The sequence below is a fragment of the Aspergillus fischeri genome, genomic scaffold (genome assembly GCF_000149645.3).
Source record: "Aspergillus fischeri NRRL 181 1099437636264 genomic scaffold, whole genome shotgun sequence".
Taxonomy (NCBI): Eukaryota; Fungi; Ascomycota; class Eurotiomycetes; order Eurotiales; family Aspergillaceae; genus Aspergillus; species Aspergillus fischeri.
Genome location: NW_001509762.1, coordinates 4,590,369 through 4,607,968, shown reverse-complemented (window position 1 = coordinate 4,607,968; position 17,600 = coordinate 4,590,369). Strand labels below are relative to the sequence as shown.

Genomic DNA, 17,600 nt, shown 5'->3' with positions numbered 1-17,600 from the left:
GGAGCTGTCTTCAAAGGGCCCGATCTCCGATCTCTGATGATGATTATCACCTAAGGTAGACTAATATCTTGATGACAGTCTCCTCTTCTCCTCGTGCATTCTTCCCGTTCCATGGTTCCGCGCGTGCTTCTCGAACCACATCCCCATCGTACCTTGCATACTTATTTTGGTTGAACACCCCCCAACATTCCTTTCTGTCTGGGTCATTCAACGCCCACATTCCACTCCTCGCGTGGATGCGCCGATAAGCATCATCCATTGCGGCCATGGGGAGATCATTGCCTCCATTCCTTTACGGTCCTTCCTCCTCGCATAGTTTCTATGGTCCGACGGATCGTCCATTCAATCCAAAGGCCGTGACGCAGGCGAGCTGGACTCGTCCGAAGCCAAAACCTAAGCAGAAAGGGCCTTATGTTAGCTTCAACAGACACCCTGACTCGGTACGTTAATTCTTGAACTGCTCTCGACAGCGCGCATGTGCTGATTAATGCTCGATCAATAGTATTCGAACTTTCCTGATGGAGCGTCCCGCTGGACTCCCATGAGCCCCAGCACAAAGGGGAGAGTGGTCTATGGTCGAAAGATACAGCTTGGTCTGCGTGTGCTGGCTTTACTCGGCGCTCTCGGCTCGCTCTTTTGTGCTATTGTCATCAAGAATGTTGCTGTCACGATCATTTGGATCATTCGAGTCGGGGTGAGTCCACAAATATGGTTGAACACGAATCCAGCTAATGTCTGTGTAGCCTATCGTTGCCATTCTTCATACCCTCTATGGAATGTACCACCTATGCCGCTCGCCCGTTACCAGACCCGCTGGATCACAGGCCAGTTACATGGTCTTTGCGGCGACGCTTGACCTTGGCTTGGTTCCATACTATGTCTTCTCCGCATACATCGCGTACAAGCAGATCACAAACAATGCCTACCACTGGAGCACTCTGCTGAGCGCGGACGCTGGTATCACGGACAAGATCGCTCATTCCACTTTCATCCTTAGCATTGTCAACGGAAGCTTTCATTTGATCTCTCTCTGCATTTCCGTCTGGCTGGCTTTAATATTCCGGCAGATCTCCCAACTGCCTCCGGATCTGAATCCTCTCGAAGACAATCTGACCGCTCGTCCTCATAAACGAAACAAGTCGGAAATCAACGAAAAGCATCTCAGCCAGTCTACTGTTGCATCGGCCACGTCCATGGAAGAACCCCTGATTGGCCCTGCTCGGCAAGTGCCATTCATGCACACCCGCAACCAGTCCTCAGAAGATGGCTCGAGTCGGTTTTCCGTTATGAACGAGAAGAGGCGATCACAACAATCGATGTACTGTGACACGGCTGTCCCACCCGTACCACCTGTTCCTCAACACTCCTTCCTGGCGCAGCATGACCAGCAAGCGTCGGTGCAATCGCCCTTGGCAGATTCTCATAACGACCACGCTCAGCAAGTCTCTCGCGACCTTCCTGACAGAGCTCAATGCGTAAGCCCAGACTCGGACAACTGGATTGTCTACCCTTCTCGGTCACCCTCCCCGGCAGAGGCTGGTTTGAATGAGAACCTAGCCCGTCGAGAACCCTCGTCAGCCTACAGTCAAGCGGAGAGCCTTATCTCTGCAGGTAGCAGTTTCAAGGACTGGCTTACTTCCGCCCAGCGCTACGAACTGCACCTTAACGAGGCTATCTCGGAGGACGTTCGCGGCGAGTACGAGTCACTAGCTTTCCACGAACACTATGCGAATGACGAGGACATTCATGATATCCCTCAGGTGACACGATTCTATGACAACGCCGAGCAAGACATTGGCGACCACAACATCAATATCTTCCTGGACCACAACGACCGCGAGCGACAATTCTCCGCCTCCCTCCAGGTCAACCCTCTAGCCCTCAACCCTCCCACCCCACAGCCAGTCGAGGACGAGACCGACAATGCACCCCACCCCTCGACCCGTGCCCCTCTCACTGATATCCCGAACCTCGCTCCTAACCCTCCCGCTTCCCCTCCCTCCCCAGACAGCCCCGAGAAGAAAGGCCGCTTCTACGGAGAACTCAACACTAAGCCTTGGCTCAGCGTTGCGCGCAGTGTAAGCGGTCAGAACGATCCCGACTCGCACGATCTGGACCGGAAGAGGAGCAAGCTCGTCAAACGCAACAGCCAGAAACTAAACACGTACGGTTCGCTTAAGCAGCACGACGCCGATGATCTGGACGTCGAAAATGAGATCCCTCCTGTACCTACGGATCCTGCCGTTGCAGACGGTGATCGCAAGGGCCGTGTTGTCAGTAACTCTGGGGCTGACATCGGTCGGCATGATTTTGGATCAGGCTCCTCCTTGGCGTACGGCAATTACATCGCTAACTTGGGTGTGGGACGACGACGCGATGTGAGTGGAAAGATCGCCGAGGAAGGTAGAGGTGGCGTGGTCACCGAGAGTCCGAAGCCGATTAGAGCTGCCGGATGGGCTCGGTTTGCTGGGCTCTAGACCTGCAAGTTGGGATTCATGGTAATATTTGGATGATCAGATTTGTTGACGATGGAATGGTCATTTTCATGATGGAATGGAATTGTAACGAGTTTTACGTGACGGATTTTCTTTCATGTTTGATAATACATTTTTTTGCATAAAGGTGAGTTAGGTCGTTAGTAGCTTCCTCAAATCCAATAAATACTGTTTCGCAGCAAATAGAAGGATTAGATGTGCGTGTTATATCGAAGTATATGTGAGAAAAGTATATGTGAAAATGGACGAGCTACGAAGGAACACCTTCGTACTCCCACCCTTGAATGACCCTTTTGCCTCTCCTCGAATTTCTCCGGTTCGCGTTACATTTAACAAATAACGTGAGCGCAGTGATGATGCAGATAACGATTCCGGCAATGGCAGCGACCAATACCGTGCGGCGTTCTAGCTGGTTTGGATCGGCTACATACGGGCAGGGAGTATCAGGGCCCCCTGTTACCCAGCAAGATGCAACGTCCAGGGAGTTGAAATCAAGCCAGACCTCGTACTTTGCGGGGTCCGTCGCTGTAGGGTTCAAGGTGTCCTTGGATCCATCGAGCAGGAAATGGTATAGGTAGGTGTTCTCAAGGCCAGTCCGGGGTATGGAGAAGGATGTATTCTCCGGGCAAGCGTGGTCGTACGCGTCTGAGTACGTATACGCTTCCGATGACAGGGACCAGGTGAAGGGATGGTTTCCCACACGACAGGCGGCGTGGCGCTCTTCGCTGCAGTTAGTGGAGCGCCAATGGCCCCCCAGTGAGAGGTCCATTACTGCACATCGCTCGGTGTGCTGCGAGTCCTCGTCGATGCCAGGAGGTGAGCCGTCTCGAGGTTCACCAATAGCCCAGGACCACGAGGCAGAAGTGGAGATGTTTTGGTACGGTGTTGCGTCTGAATCGGCGGTCTTGTTGAACAAAGTGCTACTGAGCACCGGAGATAAGCCGCAGACTGTGAGGTTGACGACCAGATCGCATATTTCTCTTAGAGCCTTGGTTTCGTCTGAGCTGTTTATGATGGGTATGCTGCTCGATTGAGTCCACGACGAGTTGACTTGCGACACCGAGGTAGCTCCCGGCTGGTAGAGACAGCCAGAAGTCAAGGTACCATTATCAGCCGCTGTTGTCGAAACGGCATTTGTCAAATAATGAGGAGGAAATATGACGTCGTTGTCTGCGTTCAAGTCATAGCTCCCCAGCTGCGAGTCAACCGACCCATATTCCAGGAAGAGTCGTCGCTCTTGCGCAAGTTGCACATATTTCGAAGAGGGCCAACCATCCGGCGTACTTTGCTTTCCATCCGCATCCTCGTGAAGGGTGAAGTATTCCGTGATAGGCTTGTATCCATCGTCAACTGCATACCATGATTCGTTGAGGTTCTTGCGCTCCTTGGCTAACTCGGACGGCCTGTAGATATATGTAGAAAGAGGAGCATCAAACAAAGAGCTCACGTATTCTGACGGTAACGGCAGCTGCTCGTTGGTGACGGATGCAGCTGGCTGATCTAAAGATGCAGAACTTGATGCCACATGAAGGTTTAGGGTGATGAATGTCGTATACACATTCCATTGAGAATTGGTGACTCGGAAATGCTCTGCGAAAATATCAACTAGCCCAGAAAGATCCAGATTATCGGAGCAAAGATAGGGACCGAGCTCGTAGAGTAGCGAGCCTGACGAATCGGCGACTGCTGTGACGGCGCCTGTGACTGCACTGGCCGTGGCTGTGGGAGAAGGCGTCGTCGAGACAGTGGCAACTTGAGCGTTCTGCGGTTTTGCGACTGGGCAAAAGGTCCAAATTCGCTGCTCCACCGACCAGTATATATCAATCAGGAAACGACGGTAGCCGATAGCGAGCAAGTTCGAAATGCATTTCTGAGCAGCACTGTCGTCGTAGATGTTTTTACCGAAGCATGCTGCAGTCAGCGAGACGGCCGGTACGGTAACAAAGTTGATAGGAATCTGGCCGGCAACATCTCTTTCACTCTAATCAACCCATCGTCAGTCAAACTTCATGCAGGATCAGTTCGCGAAGTCAACGCACGAGTAGGACAGCCACCCATGTAGAGTTCACAAGGGAAGCATCAGGATCATAACTCAGGCCCATGGAGCTGCATACAATGGGCAGCGAGGATCAAACTAGGAGATATAACTCATTTCAGGTCGGATTCGCAATTGCACCGAGCAATTCGAGTGACGGAGAATGGTTAGTCGAGGCTCAAACTGCGGAGACGCGGGCGGCCGGTGCGATTAGTGAATGACGATCGACCCTTTACCTCTTTGGGCGGGCCAACACCATCTATCTGGCCACTTTGTGTTCATCACTCCCCTGTGATTTTCCGGCTTCTTTCATCTTTCAGCCAAACCACTTTGATACACTCCCCTTCCCAGCTTCATGCTCATGCTCTAGCATTTATGTTTCAGTCTTTCCTCTGTTAATTGATTTATTAACGCAAATTATCCAAATTCCCTTTCAACATGGCGGCTCCAGGTGGGCCTAGCCCACAGCAGATTGCTGCTATGCAGCAGCAGTTCGCCGCGGAAGCAGCGAGACGAGGAATGACCCCCGAGGAATTTGCAAGACAGCAGCGCGAACAACTGAATGCAGAGGCCGCAAAGCACGGCATGACGACCGAACAATACGTTCAGCAGTTGAGGATGCGAGCTATGGCCGCGCACCAGCAGCAGATGGCCCAGCAACAGGCTCAAGCAGCGCAGCAGCAGGGACAAGCGGGCCCCCAGCAGCAGCAGCAACAGCAACAACAACAACAACAACAACAGGGGCAGCCTGGACAGCCCTCTCCACCCCAGCAACAGATGCAGCAAGTCCCCGTGAACCCGTCGAATCCTCCCGACCCTAAAGCGATCGCGGTCGCCCAGTTCCTACGCTCCCAGAACCTCAAGTCTCGCACGTGTATCCTGGACGGACAAAGAAAGGACATGTTCAAGGGTACTTTTTCTCTCATACTCCTACGAGTCTCCGACTCAGTACTGACGAGTAGCATAGTCAAACGCGCCATCCGCGCCCTCGAATCCCCCGCCTACGCCAAAGCCGCCGCCAAAAAGAACTCCCTCCTTCCCCCCGTCACCGACCGCGCCTCCGCCGAAAACGTCTTCAAACTCCTCCCTCTCTCTCTTCTCGCCCTGCGCGTCTCCAAAGTCGACCCGCACGCTGGCCACAACCACGCCAAACCAAAGACCCGCGTCAAGGGCCTCTGGACCGTCAAGATCGAGCAGCACCAGGAGACAGATCCCATGATGCACTACGTCTGGCTCTACGAGGGACCACAGTGGAAACAGAAGGCCATGGCCGCTGCCGTCGTGGCAGGTATCTTTGCGGTTGTCCTCTTCCCGCTGTGGCCCATCATGCTCCGCCAGGGCGTCTGGTACCTCAGCGTCGGGATGATGGGTCTGCTGGGTCTCTTCTTCGCCATGTCCATCTTCCGTCTGATTCTGTTCTGCGTGACCGTCTTCGTCGTGCCTCCTGGCCTCTGGTTGTTCCCTAATCTCTTCGAGGACGTCGGGTTCATCGATAGCTTTAAGCCTTTGTGGGGTTGGCAAGAGGTATTCCTTTCTCTCCCTACAATCTCCCCTTTCGATAGATGTACTGACTGTATCATAGAGCAAGAAGAAGAAGAAAAAGTCCAAGAAGGCCGTCGCTGGCGCTGAGCCACAAACTGCATCCGGCAAGGGGGATGACTCTACCCCTTCCGCGACCACAACAGCAACACCTGCCGCAGATGCCTCCGGTGTCGTGAAGCGCGATCTAGCGCCCAAGGTGGAAGAAGCCACTGAGGAGTAAATGGCATGATGGGTTGCACTTGGGCATGATTCTAGGATGCATCGTATCCGCTCGTCGCTTTGCCTTTTGAGTCATTGTGGTTGTTCTGGGTTGTGTTCTGGACTTGGGCTTCGGGGTCATCGGATGAATAGCCACGTATGACTATGTTTCCTAAATGATATATGTTCCTTCGGGTTGGAGTAAGGTTCCGCGTATTTGAATTGATCAAAATCCTTGTGGATCATAGAGAATTCTGTAATTCCTATATTATGATTCTTAATCGTGAGGATGCGCGTGTCAAGTCAGAAGATTTCGCTGTGTGAATGACCCTAGGTTGAAATATTCGACATGGAAGAAGATAATCTCCACTATGTAACTGTATGAGGCATCAAAACCCAAGATAGACCCACATAAAGAACATGTAAATAGGGAATAATGAAACAGAAGATGAAAAGGAATAGTTGAATATGGCAACGACGTACAGCGTGGATATCTTCAACAGCGGCTGTAGAAAAGGTCAAGAAGACGGGTAAATGCAATGACAAAGTAACAAAGGTGTTTGGTATCAGTGGTATATATAAGAAAGCAAGTCGCCGAGGCATCGCAAATGCAATAACTCTCCAGGCGTGAAGACAGAATTTTCTCAGGAGTGAGGGGGAGTATAAAAGCACTTTTCCAGAATGCGCAAAGCTATGTTTTCGGGGCCGAGATGATGTACACGTCTCTATAATATTACCGACGCCTGAAGATGCAGAATGAGCCGTGGGTACAAAGTAGAAAAAATCGATGTGAGGTGGTATCGCTTATAATCCGGAAGATACCCGGGTATCTATACTTGGAGCAGTAGGAAGATTGATATGGGACGTGGGAGGATTGATGCTGGCAAAGCTTCTTTGGCGGTCTCGTAACGTCTTCGAGGGTGGCAATTGGGAGGAACGAGTTGTGAGGGAAGCGCTTGGTAGCAGAACAGGCCTATGTGGATCGATTGGAGATGGGATTTTCGGTAAGGGGCAATTGGGGGGAGGTGCCGCTGGGGGCCCAACTGATAGTCCCGGCATGCTCTTGCGCCGAGCCATGCTGGGAGGACAACCGCTGTGGTCTGTGGAAAACATTTTATCCCGTTGGAGCTCAAGGCGGGCTTGATTTCCGTAATTTGTGGTTGGTCGTGTAGGTTCCGGGTCAGATGGAAGCTTGCTTAACGGGTCAATGGCTATGCTCGGAGGACGGGAGTGCGTTGTCATGGTATACGTTATCGGTAGACGTGGGTTGGGTAAACTCTTGTGGTCATCATTTCTTTGCTGAGGACCTGCCAGCGAATCCTCGGAATTGGATACCCGCAACTGTCGCCTAGGGGAGGCGTTGCGGACGGTAGAAGGATCCTCATATATGTCGTTGAGGCCCATTCTACTCATGTTCCGGGTTGGCGACTGAGGTGGGGAGGGAAACGCAGACAACGCATCGAGTTGCTCGTCAGATTCCTGATGACGGAGCTCATTACTCCGGTCACAGTCCAGACGAGGATCTTGAAGAAGCTGAGCTTGAGCGGTCTTCGCAGCAAACCTCTTGCTGAATGATGGAACACTGAAGTTGGGTGCTGGAGGCGAAGTGCTTCGCAAGATTGGCTCTGGCACCGTTGACGGCGACCACCCAGGTTCATGCCCCTCCGTGCTCAAGGATCCTGCCAGATAGGCGGATAGGCGGTTGGTCAGACTTGCCGTGGTTGGGCTCGGCGGTACACCCGGTTGGGATGCTCCAGGAACTGCGAGGCCATTAGGAAGTGTAAAAGGACCACTCGGCGGAGGGACCGAAGGATACAACCGCCCGAAGCCGTTGACAGGCGGTGTTACATCCGTCTGTGTGGTCGACATCGAGTTGGAACGGGACTCAGCGCCAGACTGACAAACGATCGACCGGCGTTGAACAGATATATAGGAGCTGCGGCGGGATTGATCGCTGAGAGCTTGATCTTTTTCGTCGGAACCTGCCGACTGATGAGGCTGTAGATAGATTTTGGAGAAGCGGTTGGGGTCCCTTTGCACCATCTGTCGGATACTCGGTTTCGGCCGCAGCTGATGCTCCATGCCCTCGTCGTACAGGTTTTCAGAGATGTATTTTTTGCCTCCGCGGGCTTCGATCTGAGCTCTGACAGCCAGGAGCCAGGAGCTCATTTCTTCGGCATTGCAGAACACAAGAAGGAAAGTACGAGTCCATCGCCGGGAATAGGATCGATGAAATCCCAAGCGGGAAAACAAGGGCCGATAGGTATCAACTGTCGCCGTGCTGTCTTCTTCCGAACTCTGAGAAATTTGAAGCACGTAACGCTTACCAGGAATCGCGTCGCTGGCAAAAGCCACTGATCTGGGGCCCACCTGCAACATCTTCTCCGGTAGTCGATCATGCTTCCCGCTTGCTGAGTATTGCAAGATATAACCAGATGTGACCAGCACATAGATCTTTTGGGACCACTCAGTCTTGCCGATAGTGTCGGAGACCGTTCGCATATGTTTCTTTTCCTTTTCTTCCTTCTTCTTCCGTTCCGCGGAAGCTTCCTCATGTGGCGGCTGATTACCCTGAGGGTCTATATCGTTGGAGCTGCTGTTACTCTTTGCGGTCGCCTGGATGCGCAAAATGGAATCAGCAGACAGAGCCGGGGCCCAGAGACAGTCGTGCCTGATTGCCTGTGGATAGGCCTGAAATAGCGGAGGCGGCTTCCACCCATGGTCACCAGCGACTGGTCGACTGTCGCTAAGCTTCCCTCGGGACTTCGATGCAAGTTTCGTCCGACTCGCACCGCCCGGCGGAGAGGCAATCAAGGTCGACATCGACATCGCGGTCTTGGGGGTGGCACAAACACTTGGCGATAGTGGTGTGTCCGACACGGTCACCGACTGTGTTACAGTAGTGTGCGCCTCGTCGATTTCCGCGAGCTTCGTGTCAATGTTGGACTTACGAGAGGGCTTCTCCCAGGCAAAAAGTCCGCGCAAACCCGACTTGGATGTCTGACGCTTGACCGGAGTTTGTTGTAGCGGCACCCTCTCTCCCTCGCTCTCATACTGGTAGTCCGTGGGTCGCAGACGTTGCAATCGAGGGGTTGCAGACAGGGTTGACGCTGCATCGGGAACCGTAGATAAAGTCGGAGATTGCACTGAACCGTGAGCATTCGGACGGCTGAAGTTCGTTTGCAGAGGAGCTAGTCGTTGACCTCTGCGCTCGCTAACGGATGGGTGAGGGGGCTGCTGATCTAATCTCATCCTTCTGGAGAAAATTGGCTTTCACCCGACATCAAAACGCGATTCCAACTGATCGGTGATGATGCGATGGAGAAGTCGTTAATCTGAGGATACGGAGCTTCAAGGGCGTGCGTGATTCATCTGGAGAACAGTTCAACTGTGGTGGGGGTAGTGTTGCGCATCGATGTGGAAGCGAAGACTGGCATTGCAGGTGGACGCTTGTATCGACGGGTCCAGTGATGATCGCAGCCTGAAACCGAACCCACTGGTTTCAGACTATATACAGGTCAAGAGTGGTTAATGCAATTGTACAGATCGCGATTAACTGAAGTGAGGACAGAACAAACAGAACCGAATAGGAAAGTGGGAGAGAATCGCGTGGAGGCTTGGAGCGGAGACGGCGGACCCGAATTTTGGGAGCTCACGATTGGAGTAGAAGTACAGGCGTAGTTTCAATTCAAGGGAAGGGAATTCAGTTGTAAGGAGTGACTGAGAAAATCGCAGTGCGATATCAGGGCAATTCATGCAACTCCATTGTGCTTCTCCTAGGGTTAGAAAGAGAGTGTTGAGGTGGAAGAAGAAAAAGGAAGGGAAAAAAAGAGAAAGAAAGAGCAAACTCAGCCCAGAACAAGCAAGCGGATGGAAACTCGGAAGCCAGATCGAGTCTCAGTCAGGACTTTTCCTCCTCTGTGTGAGTGTGGTCCCTTTTTTCCCGTTAATTTTCTTTGTCTTAATTTTTAGGCTTTGATTAGCTATGAATCACAGTCAGTAGTCCAGTTTTAGTCTACTACTTGTTGAGATTGGAGTGAAGCTAAATCTGGCTGGAGGATCTGAAACAGTTGGCCCCCTACGGAGTAATAGGAGCAGAATCAGATCAATTCGGACTATCATCGGTAGTAATAATAATAGACAATTATTGCCTGTCGAGAATCCAGATACTATATGCGCCATAACGTCTATAATTGGCAACCTGCCCCTGAACAACAGTTTTGGGACAGGTCCGGTCCCACTTTGCCGGAATAGCATCATGTTTATTTACGTAGGGCTATGGTGAGAGGGGGAAAAAAACCATAGTTCCTGCTACGGAGTAGGAGTACCGAAACTCTCCTCATTATTCTCTAAGTAAACCTGAACAAACTGCGCGGCCCTTGATATATCGAGAACGGGCAATCTACTCTGCAGCAGATTATGAATAAGTTGTACCAGGTGACGGAACGCAGCAGATTGCAGCAGTCCATACTCCTTCAAGGCATGAGAAATGGCGATCAACGTCAATGGATCGTCGGTCGGCACGAGTTCATAAGTATGATCGTATCATATCACTTCCAGTTCTGAGCGGCTTGACTTGATTCGGTTGGGTCGTGAAGCCACAATTGACAGGTCAATCATTGTTTCTCGAGTAATACGCAATTGGTTCAGAATAATAAGGTACAGGAAATAAATGCCTCCTAGGCTTCACGCTCACGCGAGGGAGTTCCCAGCAGAGTCACCGAGGGCAGCGAGCACTTCTTCCCCTGCGCCTCGGCAACAGCCCCCATCAACTGCGCTCCCTCCTCACAATGCTGCGCCATAGCAATGTCTTTCGACGACAGTCCTCGTGGATTATGCGTCGTCCAATGCACATCCACGCTTCCAATCCTCTTATCACCACGGACCATCAGCATATCGCAACCTTTTCCCCATTCAGAAGGTAAAAAAAAAAAACTTACAACAGTCATGGTAGGATGATGCTTCTTTATCGCGCTCTGCGACGCAACCACATTCACAAAGCTCTGCACCAACCAAACAATCAGCCTCCCTAGATATCTCGCGAAGAACAACAATCAAGAGAAAACCCACCACAGCCTTAAAATAAGACCGAAAATAATACGTCTTCTGGATCCCCATCCCCTCCCCATCCAACACCCACCCCTTCTCAAGCAACCGGTCCAATCCCCCCCGAACCTGTTCTGCATCCTCACCCTGCGAGATCTGCACCTGCGCCTGCGCCTGCTCCTGCTCCTGCTCCTGCTCCTGGTCCCCAGAAGCACCAGCAGAAGTCGAGTAACCCACACCCGCACCCGCCATCACAGGCGTAAGCAACCCCCTCCCCTCACGGAGCGCGCCGCCGCGGAGCGGAGACACCGTCGTGCGGGGAGAACTCCGCGTCGAAACGGATGATGACGATGACGACAACGACGAAGACAACCACAATGATGGATAAATGACTCTACCAGATAAAACACCGGGACGAGAGATGCAAGCCCGCACCCGGCGTTGCAGGACTCCCCGCGCTGCGTCCATGCTCGAGGTATAATTTAGCCAGGACTCTAAGATACCTTATCGTCATCACCAACAGAAGTTGACATTAACAACGGGGGAGTTGACAGCAACGGTAGCACCTCGCGGGACGGAACAGTCACGTGATCCCCACAGGTATCCTCCAAGGCTCCATCGTCCACCCCCACCGAGAAGGTTGAACGTTTTCGTGCCAGACAAATGGTTCCTGCAGAACAGCCTCATCCTCACCCAAATCAGGCAGGTTTTTACGTGTACTCCGTACTCCATAAAAATACCCTGACTCCCCTAGATAAGAGATCGCCGGATGTAACCTCCGGGACCAGACAGCCAGATCTATCCCACAAATTCTCCGCAGACGGTTAACCCAAAAGCCAAGAGTCCGTGGAAGTCACCTCCGCGATCTCTGTCGATGCGTCTGGCCTCCATTGCGGAGTTCGTACTATCATCTGCCCGGTGATCTGTTCAATGACGTTTGGTTCTTTTTCTCAGACCAACTGCCTCGTACCTTGGCTTTGATAGACTATAATACCCCCTCCTCATAACAGATCCATGGGGGGACAGGGAACCTTAACAATGTGCTTTAACTCTAATACTTACTCCATGTATGGGTCCCTCCGCATTGAGCCCGCATCCCCAATACCTTGATTTCTACTCTTCCGTCCATCCCATCGTTCAGCCGCGCTTGAGTCCCTCTGGTGGATTACGTCGACATGAGGCTTTACTGCCTACAGATTGCTTGAAGCTTCGATAGAAAAAGCATCATTATTTTTCGTATTTTTTCACTAGCCACCAGCAGCCGAGGAGTCTCTCGTCGCTAAGTACTTCGATCCTGCCGTCAAGACACCATCGCTAGAAAGTAAACATCCACCTCGCTGGCAACACAAGCATAGAGAAGACAGACCACCGTTGAAACAGGAAATCTCGTAAGCCGCAGAAAGAAACAAAGCTTAAGCCACATAAAATCCCAGATACAATTAAAAGGCCATCGAAATGGTACGAAGCCGACGCCTGTTTGACTCGGGTGTACCGACCAGACTCCGCCCATTCACTCTGCAAGGGTGCAATGCAAACGAGTTCTGAGAGTCGGCAGTCTGAACACGCAAACAAGGCGTAGCACTAGGGCCCTCCACCACAGACGGAGATGAAAGAAAAGAGACAAGAGAGATAACACTTGCAAAGCCCGGCCCTGCTCAAGAAATGAAAATTGCTTACAAAGGCAACGAACAGAAGAGCCACAAAGCTCACAAAGCTCCCATAAAGCGTGTTGCTGCCCGAAACCCTGCGTCACTGTAGATCATTCACTCCGACCATGATTGGCATCAACGACAACGTCTCCTCAAATCACCCATCGGCTCCAGGCCGCTCGGTTGTGGAGTTGTGATCATGCTCATTCGGCGAAGGAGATACTGTTTCTGCGCGACTGAGCACGGGAGCCCGCGCGAGAAGGACCACGGGATGCCACATAGCTGCCCTGTCGGCTTCCAAGGGCCTGGCGGATTCGGAGATCCTGGCGAGATCTTGCAAGAGAATTTGCCCTAGAGCCAGTGGGAATTCTAGACAACTGTCGGATATTGAGGTCGACTTCGACATCGTGGCGAGCAACCGACAGCTGTTGGGCGAACGTAGAGCGCTGGCGGAGATAAGGACCGCACCAGTAGATGACATAGACCGCAATGACGAGGACGAATGAGATGCAGACTAAAGAAGGTCAAGATCAGTCTCTGTCCCTGGGATGCTGTACAAGCAGATTAAAGACTTACACAAAATCGTAGATGCGTACTCAAGATGACGCTTGCCACCAATGTCTGTGGAGTCCTGTGTCAGCTGCTGTGACCATAAGGCGGATCAGTGGACAGGAAAACTTACTCTCGAAGAAAGGTGTGGCAGGAATGGTAAGAACACCAGCCAAGAAGTCTCGAGACCAGCCATTTCCACCGGTTGCCGAAGCAGAGTAAGGACCATAGGCGCAGACCATGTAGTCAATCGTCGCCATGTAAATGCTGTAGTTGGCAATGCCGACAATGGCTGAGAAAACCATGGTACCAATCCAGTGGACGGGAGGACCCTGGCTGGTCCAAGCGAAACCAATCAGCCCGATGGGCAGGCAAGGAGCTGTGTAAAGAAGCCACCATAGGCGAGACTCGTATTGAGCCCGTTCGTCCTGGGGCTTAGCGCGTCGCTCTTTGATGTTTCGTTTAATGGCTGGGATAAAAGATATCCATGCAATAAAGTACCCTACTAGGATGGGTAAAAACGACAAGCCGAGTTCAACCGTGCCAAAGCCCCACTGCTTGTAAACAAGACCGAACGACTGGATGAACATAAAGATCAGAGCGTCGCTGAAGCCACTCAACAAAGACAGAGACAGGACGATGGGCTCAGTCAAGAACATCTTGAAGGGGCGGATCCAGGTGGCGAGAATTTCCCGCATTGCAAACCGCTCCCGGAACTCAAGCACCTCGTTAGGGCCCCATATATCCTCACCATTCTTTCTTCTTCTCTTAGCAATTCTGTCCATCAATATCGTCGTGCGAGTCTCCGGAACACAGACTAGGTGAGCGAGCTGAACAGCTCCTCCGAAGATCAATTGAATCCAGATGTTCCAGCGCCAAGGAAGGTATTCTTCGACGAATCCACCGACGACAGGACCAATGACGGAGCCTGCAACGGAGGAAAAGACGACACAGGCCACGGCGTACTGCTGATCATCTGCTTCCCATAGATCGGCAATCATTCCCAGCGTGACGGAGCCACCGGCAGAACTCAGACCACCCAGGGCGCGACCAACCATGATGGAGGCAAAGTTAGGAGCAAGAGCCACAGGAAGTTGGAAAGCATTGACGAGGAACAGACTAGCCTGGAGAATTGGCTTGCGTCCGAGTTCCTCGCTCCAAGGAGCCCAGAGTTCGCAGCCAAAGGCATAAGTAACGAGGAAAATCATGGCACCGCAACGAGCAGCCTGCATACTGACTCCATACTCTTCAGAGATGCCAGTCAGAGCATTGGAATACAGACTGGTGTTGAAGTTCATGGAAGTCTGGACGAGGAAGATCACACTGATGATCGTCCACTTTTTCCATGCTGGCCAGGAGTAGCCGAGTTCATCATAACAATCTGCCTCCTTAATGACCTTGTCCGCCCTCGAAGGCAAAGGCTTTTCTTCGACAGCTTCCACGGTCTCGACATTCTCAATGTCGGCAGTAGGCTCTGGCTTTTCAAACGGGTCGATGCCCTGGTCCGCGTGAGTAGAGGACGAGGCCTCAGACTCATGAAGATGCGAGTCTCCTATCTCCATGACCCCTTCAGAGGGAGGAGGCACTGCCATTTTGAGATAGCCTGCTCTGTATCTCGCGTATCAGAAACCTAAAAAGACAGTTAGAGGTGTGAACGCGTAACAACCATTAGGTAGACAATGTCAACTTACTTTGATAAGCAAGAGGTGTTTGACTTAGCAAGGCTATCACAAGCAGTATATGTCGATAGAAGGGATTATAAGCAGAGTAAACACTGAAGAGGGGGCAGGAAGAGGAAAACAATGAGATAGAAGCTTTATCTCGCGAGGTAAAAAGTGGTTGTGTGAGAGAAATAAGACTAACACTCGGCGAAGTGTTAATGTAAGCAAAGGTTTGGGAGAGAGGAGTGCAGATCAAAAGGTGGGTGGGAGAGAAGAGGAATAAAGAAAAACAACAGTCGATTGAACAGGGTAGAAGAAGTATGAATGCGGTCAACAAGAGGCGCCTCAGGCTATCTATATTATACTGTGTGGCCTGGCAGGAACCCCAGAAAGGGAAAGGACCGGGGAAATACCTGATGCTACTCTACCACCCATGGACAAAGCCCACTTTGTGCCTGCACTTTACTTCCCTTCCAATGGAGAGAACCCGGGGTAAGTCAGTACGGGGCTTCTCTGTTGATTTCCCAAACTTTCTCTTGTCTACTCTAATGATCCATTTAGGTTACAGAACTGCTAAGAACAGAATATACTCATCAGCCTTTGCTGTACGTTTCTTGCTAAACCCTGTCTTTTTTCCCACATTTTGCCTCTGTTCCTGTACTAAAAAATCATTTATCTCTTTGCAGACATGCTCGCCCCTTCCTTTGCATAATTGACTAATTTTTTCTCACGCAAAGACTGCAGCCAGGACGCTGCGCATTGAACATGGTTTGGGCCACCGACGCAGCCGGATACCGAATCAGGACCGGACATTCGAGCCCACTCGCCACGCCGTCCAGGAAGAATGTCCTTCCCCATTAGTTTCGAATATGGGACGTCTGGGAATCTCAGGGTCCAGTCAGCGTCTGCCCTCGTCATCTGAGCCAACGGAAAACGGTGATAGGAAACCCCACGGGCAAGTAGAAAATGGCCGCAAATGGCCATGATTTATGGTGCCCCACTCGGAAGTTGAATGCTAGCCCGAAGAGTACCACTACAGAGGCCGCTCTGGGCCGACAGCTTCAGGAATGCCCGTTTCGGGAAACCAAGCGGCCAAGCCATGGGACGACGTCGAAGGGAAACCTACAGTACAGTCAATTCTGCCAGCAGAAATACTCTACTGCAGCGTTGGTCTCGTTCCCAATGGATTTTACAGGATTTACAGAGTACAGACTGACAATGAAGAGGCTAGCAACCCGTATTGACGCAAGGAGTCGGGATAGTTGGCCGGCCGTGCTCATGGATCATTTTTGTGTGGCTTGCCGAGGCGGTCGGGTAAGGGCGATCTTTTGAACTTTCTTCGAGGTTTAGCCGCCAGAAAATTCCCAGGATGAGTTAGGACTCCTCGGACTACAACAGATTACGACGTGCACATCGAGACGATCAATGTTGGTGTGCGAACAATCATGATACTACCATGTTGGATACTGGAGTAATCCAGGAGATTTGACCAATTGCAGTGGTCATCCTCGGTTTCGTGGGGGTGTTTTTTCTTCGGGGCAACCGCGTGTGACGTCAAGCCTCTTCTTTTCCCTTTCTTTCAAGTCGGCTCTTACGCAGATCGTCATTCCGAGTAGGACCTGGACTGTTTTACGACGACAACTTTAGTCATGCATTTGTATAACTTCTTGGTTTCTAAACCTGATCGTGAGATATTGTCTTAGTTTCCAGAATATTTCATAGAACATTGTCAGATGTGGACAATCCTTGTCGCCTGCATGAGTACGTAGGAGGCTTTCTCTGTAACCTGCAAATGTAGTAGTATTTTTGATCACCTCGGACGTGACGTTTCAACAAGCAGATCGGATCCACTAAAGGTACATTTGTCAAAGGAGTTAGGTAAAGAGATCATACGGCATAATGGTAATTCTGTGTTTATCATACGAGAATGCATAGGTGCCTTCTGATATTCCGAGTAACCTTACTCTTTCAAAGCAGCGCATGGAGTCAGCATGCAACCTTTCTGAAACCCATGGGAATGTTCTCACTGTCGTTGTCAGTTTCAGATGCCCGACATAGGCTAATTCTGCTCAGTAGAATCTAGAAATTGGTTTGCCTAAACGGTGATCCAAAGCTTACTGTCCAGGGTCAACCCAGGTTACGAGTTCCTACGCACAAGGCCCGTACGACATGACAAAATCGCTCAGTCAAGGATCGTTGCCAAGGCGATAATAGGGTCTTGGGGCGGAATTTGCAGCTTCAATCCGAATAGAAGAATCCATCATTGAACCTGGATTAGCTTCTATCGGTCGTATTCTACTCGGGCGCTTGACACTCCTTACTTCGTAGCACGTTACCCCGGCCCCATCTCACTGATCTACAAGGGCTTCACGTTTTTTCTCACCCTACTTCAACCTTAGGTTTGGAGACTGGAGAATGTTCGATT

The 17,600-nt window shown here is 51.4% G+C and overlaps 6 protein-coding genes across 6 annotated transcripts, besides 2 other annotated features; 2 read left to right on the top strand and 4 right to left on the bottom strand.

The window, feature by feature from the left end:
- Positions 1-541: 541 nt before the first annotated feature.
- NFIA_087740 (uncharacterized protein) lies at positions 542-2,477 on the top strand (the record flags this gene model as incomplete). The annotated part of the gene is made up of 2 exons (XM_001260714.1): positions 542-694; positions 744-2,477. 2 exons carry the CDS (start codon positions 542-544, stop codon positions 2,475-2,477), a joined length of 1,887 nt encoding a protein of 628 aa, XP_001260715.1.
- A 268-nt stretch (positions 2,478-2,745) lies between these two features.
- On the bottom strand, positions 2,746-4,597 carry NFIA_087730 (Lectin C-type domain protein; the record flags this gene model as incomplete). The annotated part of the gene is made up of 2 exons (XM_001260713.1): positions 2,746-4,476; positions 4,535-4,597. 2 exons carry the CDS (start codon positions 4,595-4,597, stop codon positions 2,746-2,748), a joined length of 1,794 nt encoding a protein of 597 aa, XP_001260714.1.
- A 371-nt stretch (positions 4,598-4,968) lies between these two features.
- NFIA_087720 (Sec62 family protein translocation protein) lies at positions 4,969-6,292 on the top strand (the record flags this gene model as incomplete). The annotated part of the gene is made up of 3 exons (XM_001260712.1): positions 4,969-5,440; positions 5,498-6,054; positions 6,113-6,292. The coding sequence occupies 3 exons, from the start codon at positions 4,969-4,971 to the stop codon at positions 6,290-6,292; spliced, it is 1,209 nt and encodes a 402-aa protein (XP_001260713.1).
- Positions 5,230-5,270: a microsatellite.
- A 782-nt stretch (positions 6,293-7,074) lies between the features above and the next one.
- On the bottom strand, positions 7,075-9,522 carry NFIA_087710 (peptidase family M20/M25/M40 protein; the record flags this gene model as incomplete). The annotated part of the gene is made up of 1 exon (XM_001260711.1): positions 7,075-9,522. The coding sequence occupies one exon, from the start codon at positions 9,520-9,522 to the stop codon at positions 7,075-7,077; it is 2,448 nt and encodes an 815-aa protein (XP_001260712.1).
- A 1,427-nt stretch (positions 9,523-10,949) lies between these two features.
- NFIA_087700 (4a-hydroxytetrahydrobiopterin dehydratase) lies at positions 10,950-11,568 on the bottom strand (the record flags this gene model as incomplete). The annotated part of the gene is made up of 2 exons (XM_001260710.1): positions 10,950-11,173; positions 11,211-11,568. 2 exons carry the CDS (start codon positions 11,566-11,568, stop codon positions 10,950-10,952), a joined length of 582 nt encoding a protein of 193 aa, XP_001260711.1.
- Positions 11,474-11,517: a microsatellite.
- A 1,600-nt stretch (positions 11,569-13,168) lies between the features above and the next one.
- Positions 13,169-15,106, bottom strand: NFIA_087690 (putative MFS multidrug transporter; the record flags this gene model as incomplete). The annotated part of the gene is made up of 3 exons (XM_001260709.1): positions 13,169-13,479; positions 13,542-13,586; positions 13,648-15,106. The coding sequence occupies 3 exons, from the start codon at positions 15,104-15,106 to the stop codon at positions 13,169-13,171; spliced, it is 1,815 nt and encodes a 604-aa protein (XP_001260710.1).
- Between the last annotated feature and the right edge of the window lie 2,494 nt (positions 15,107-17,600).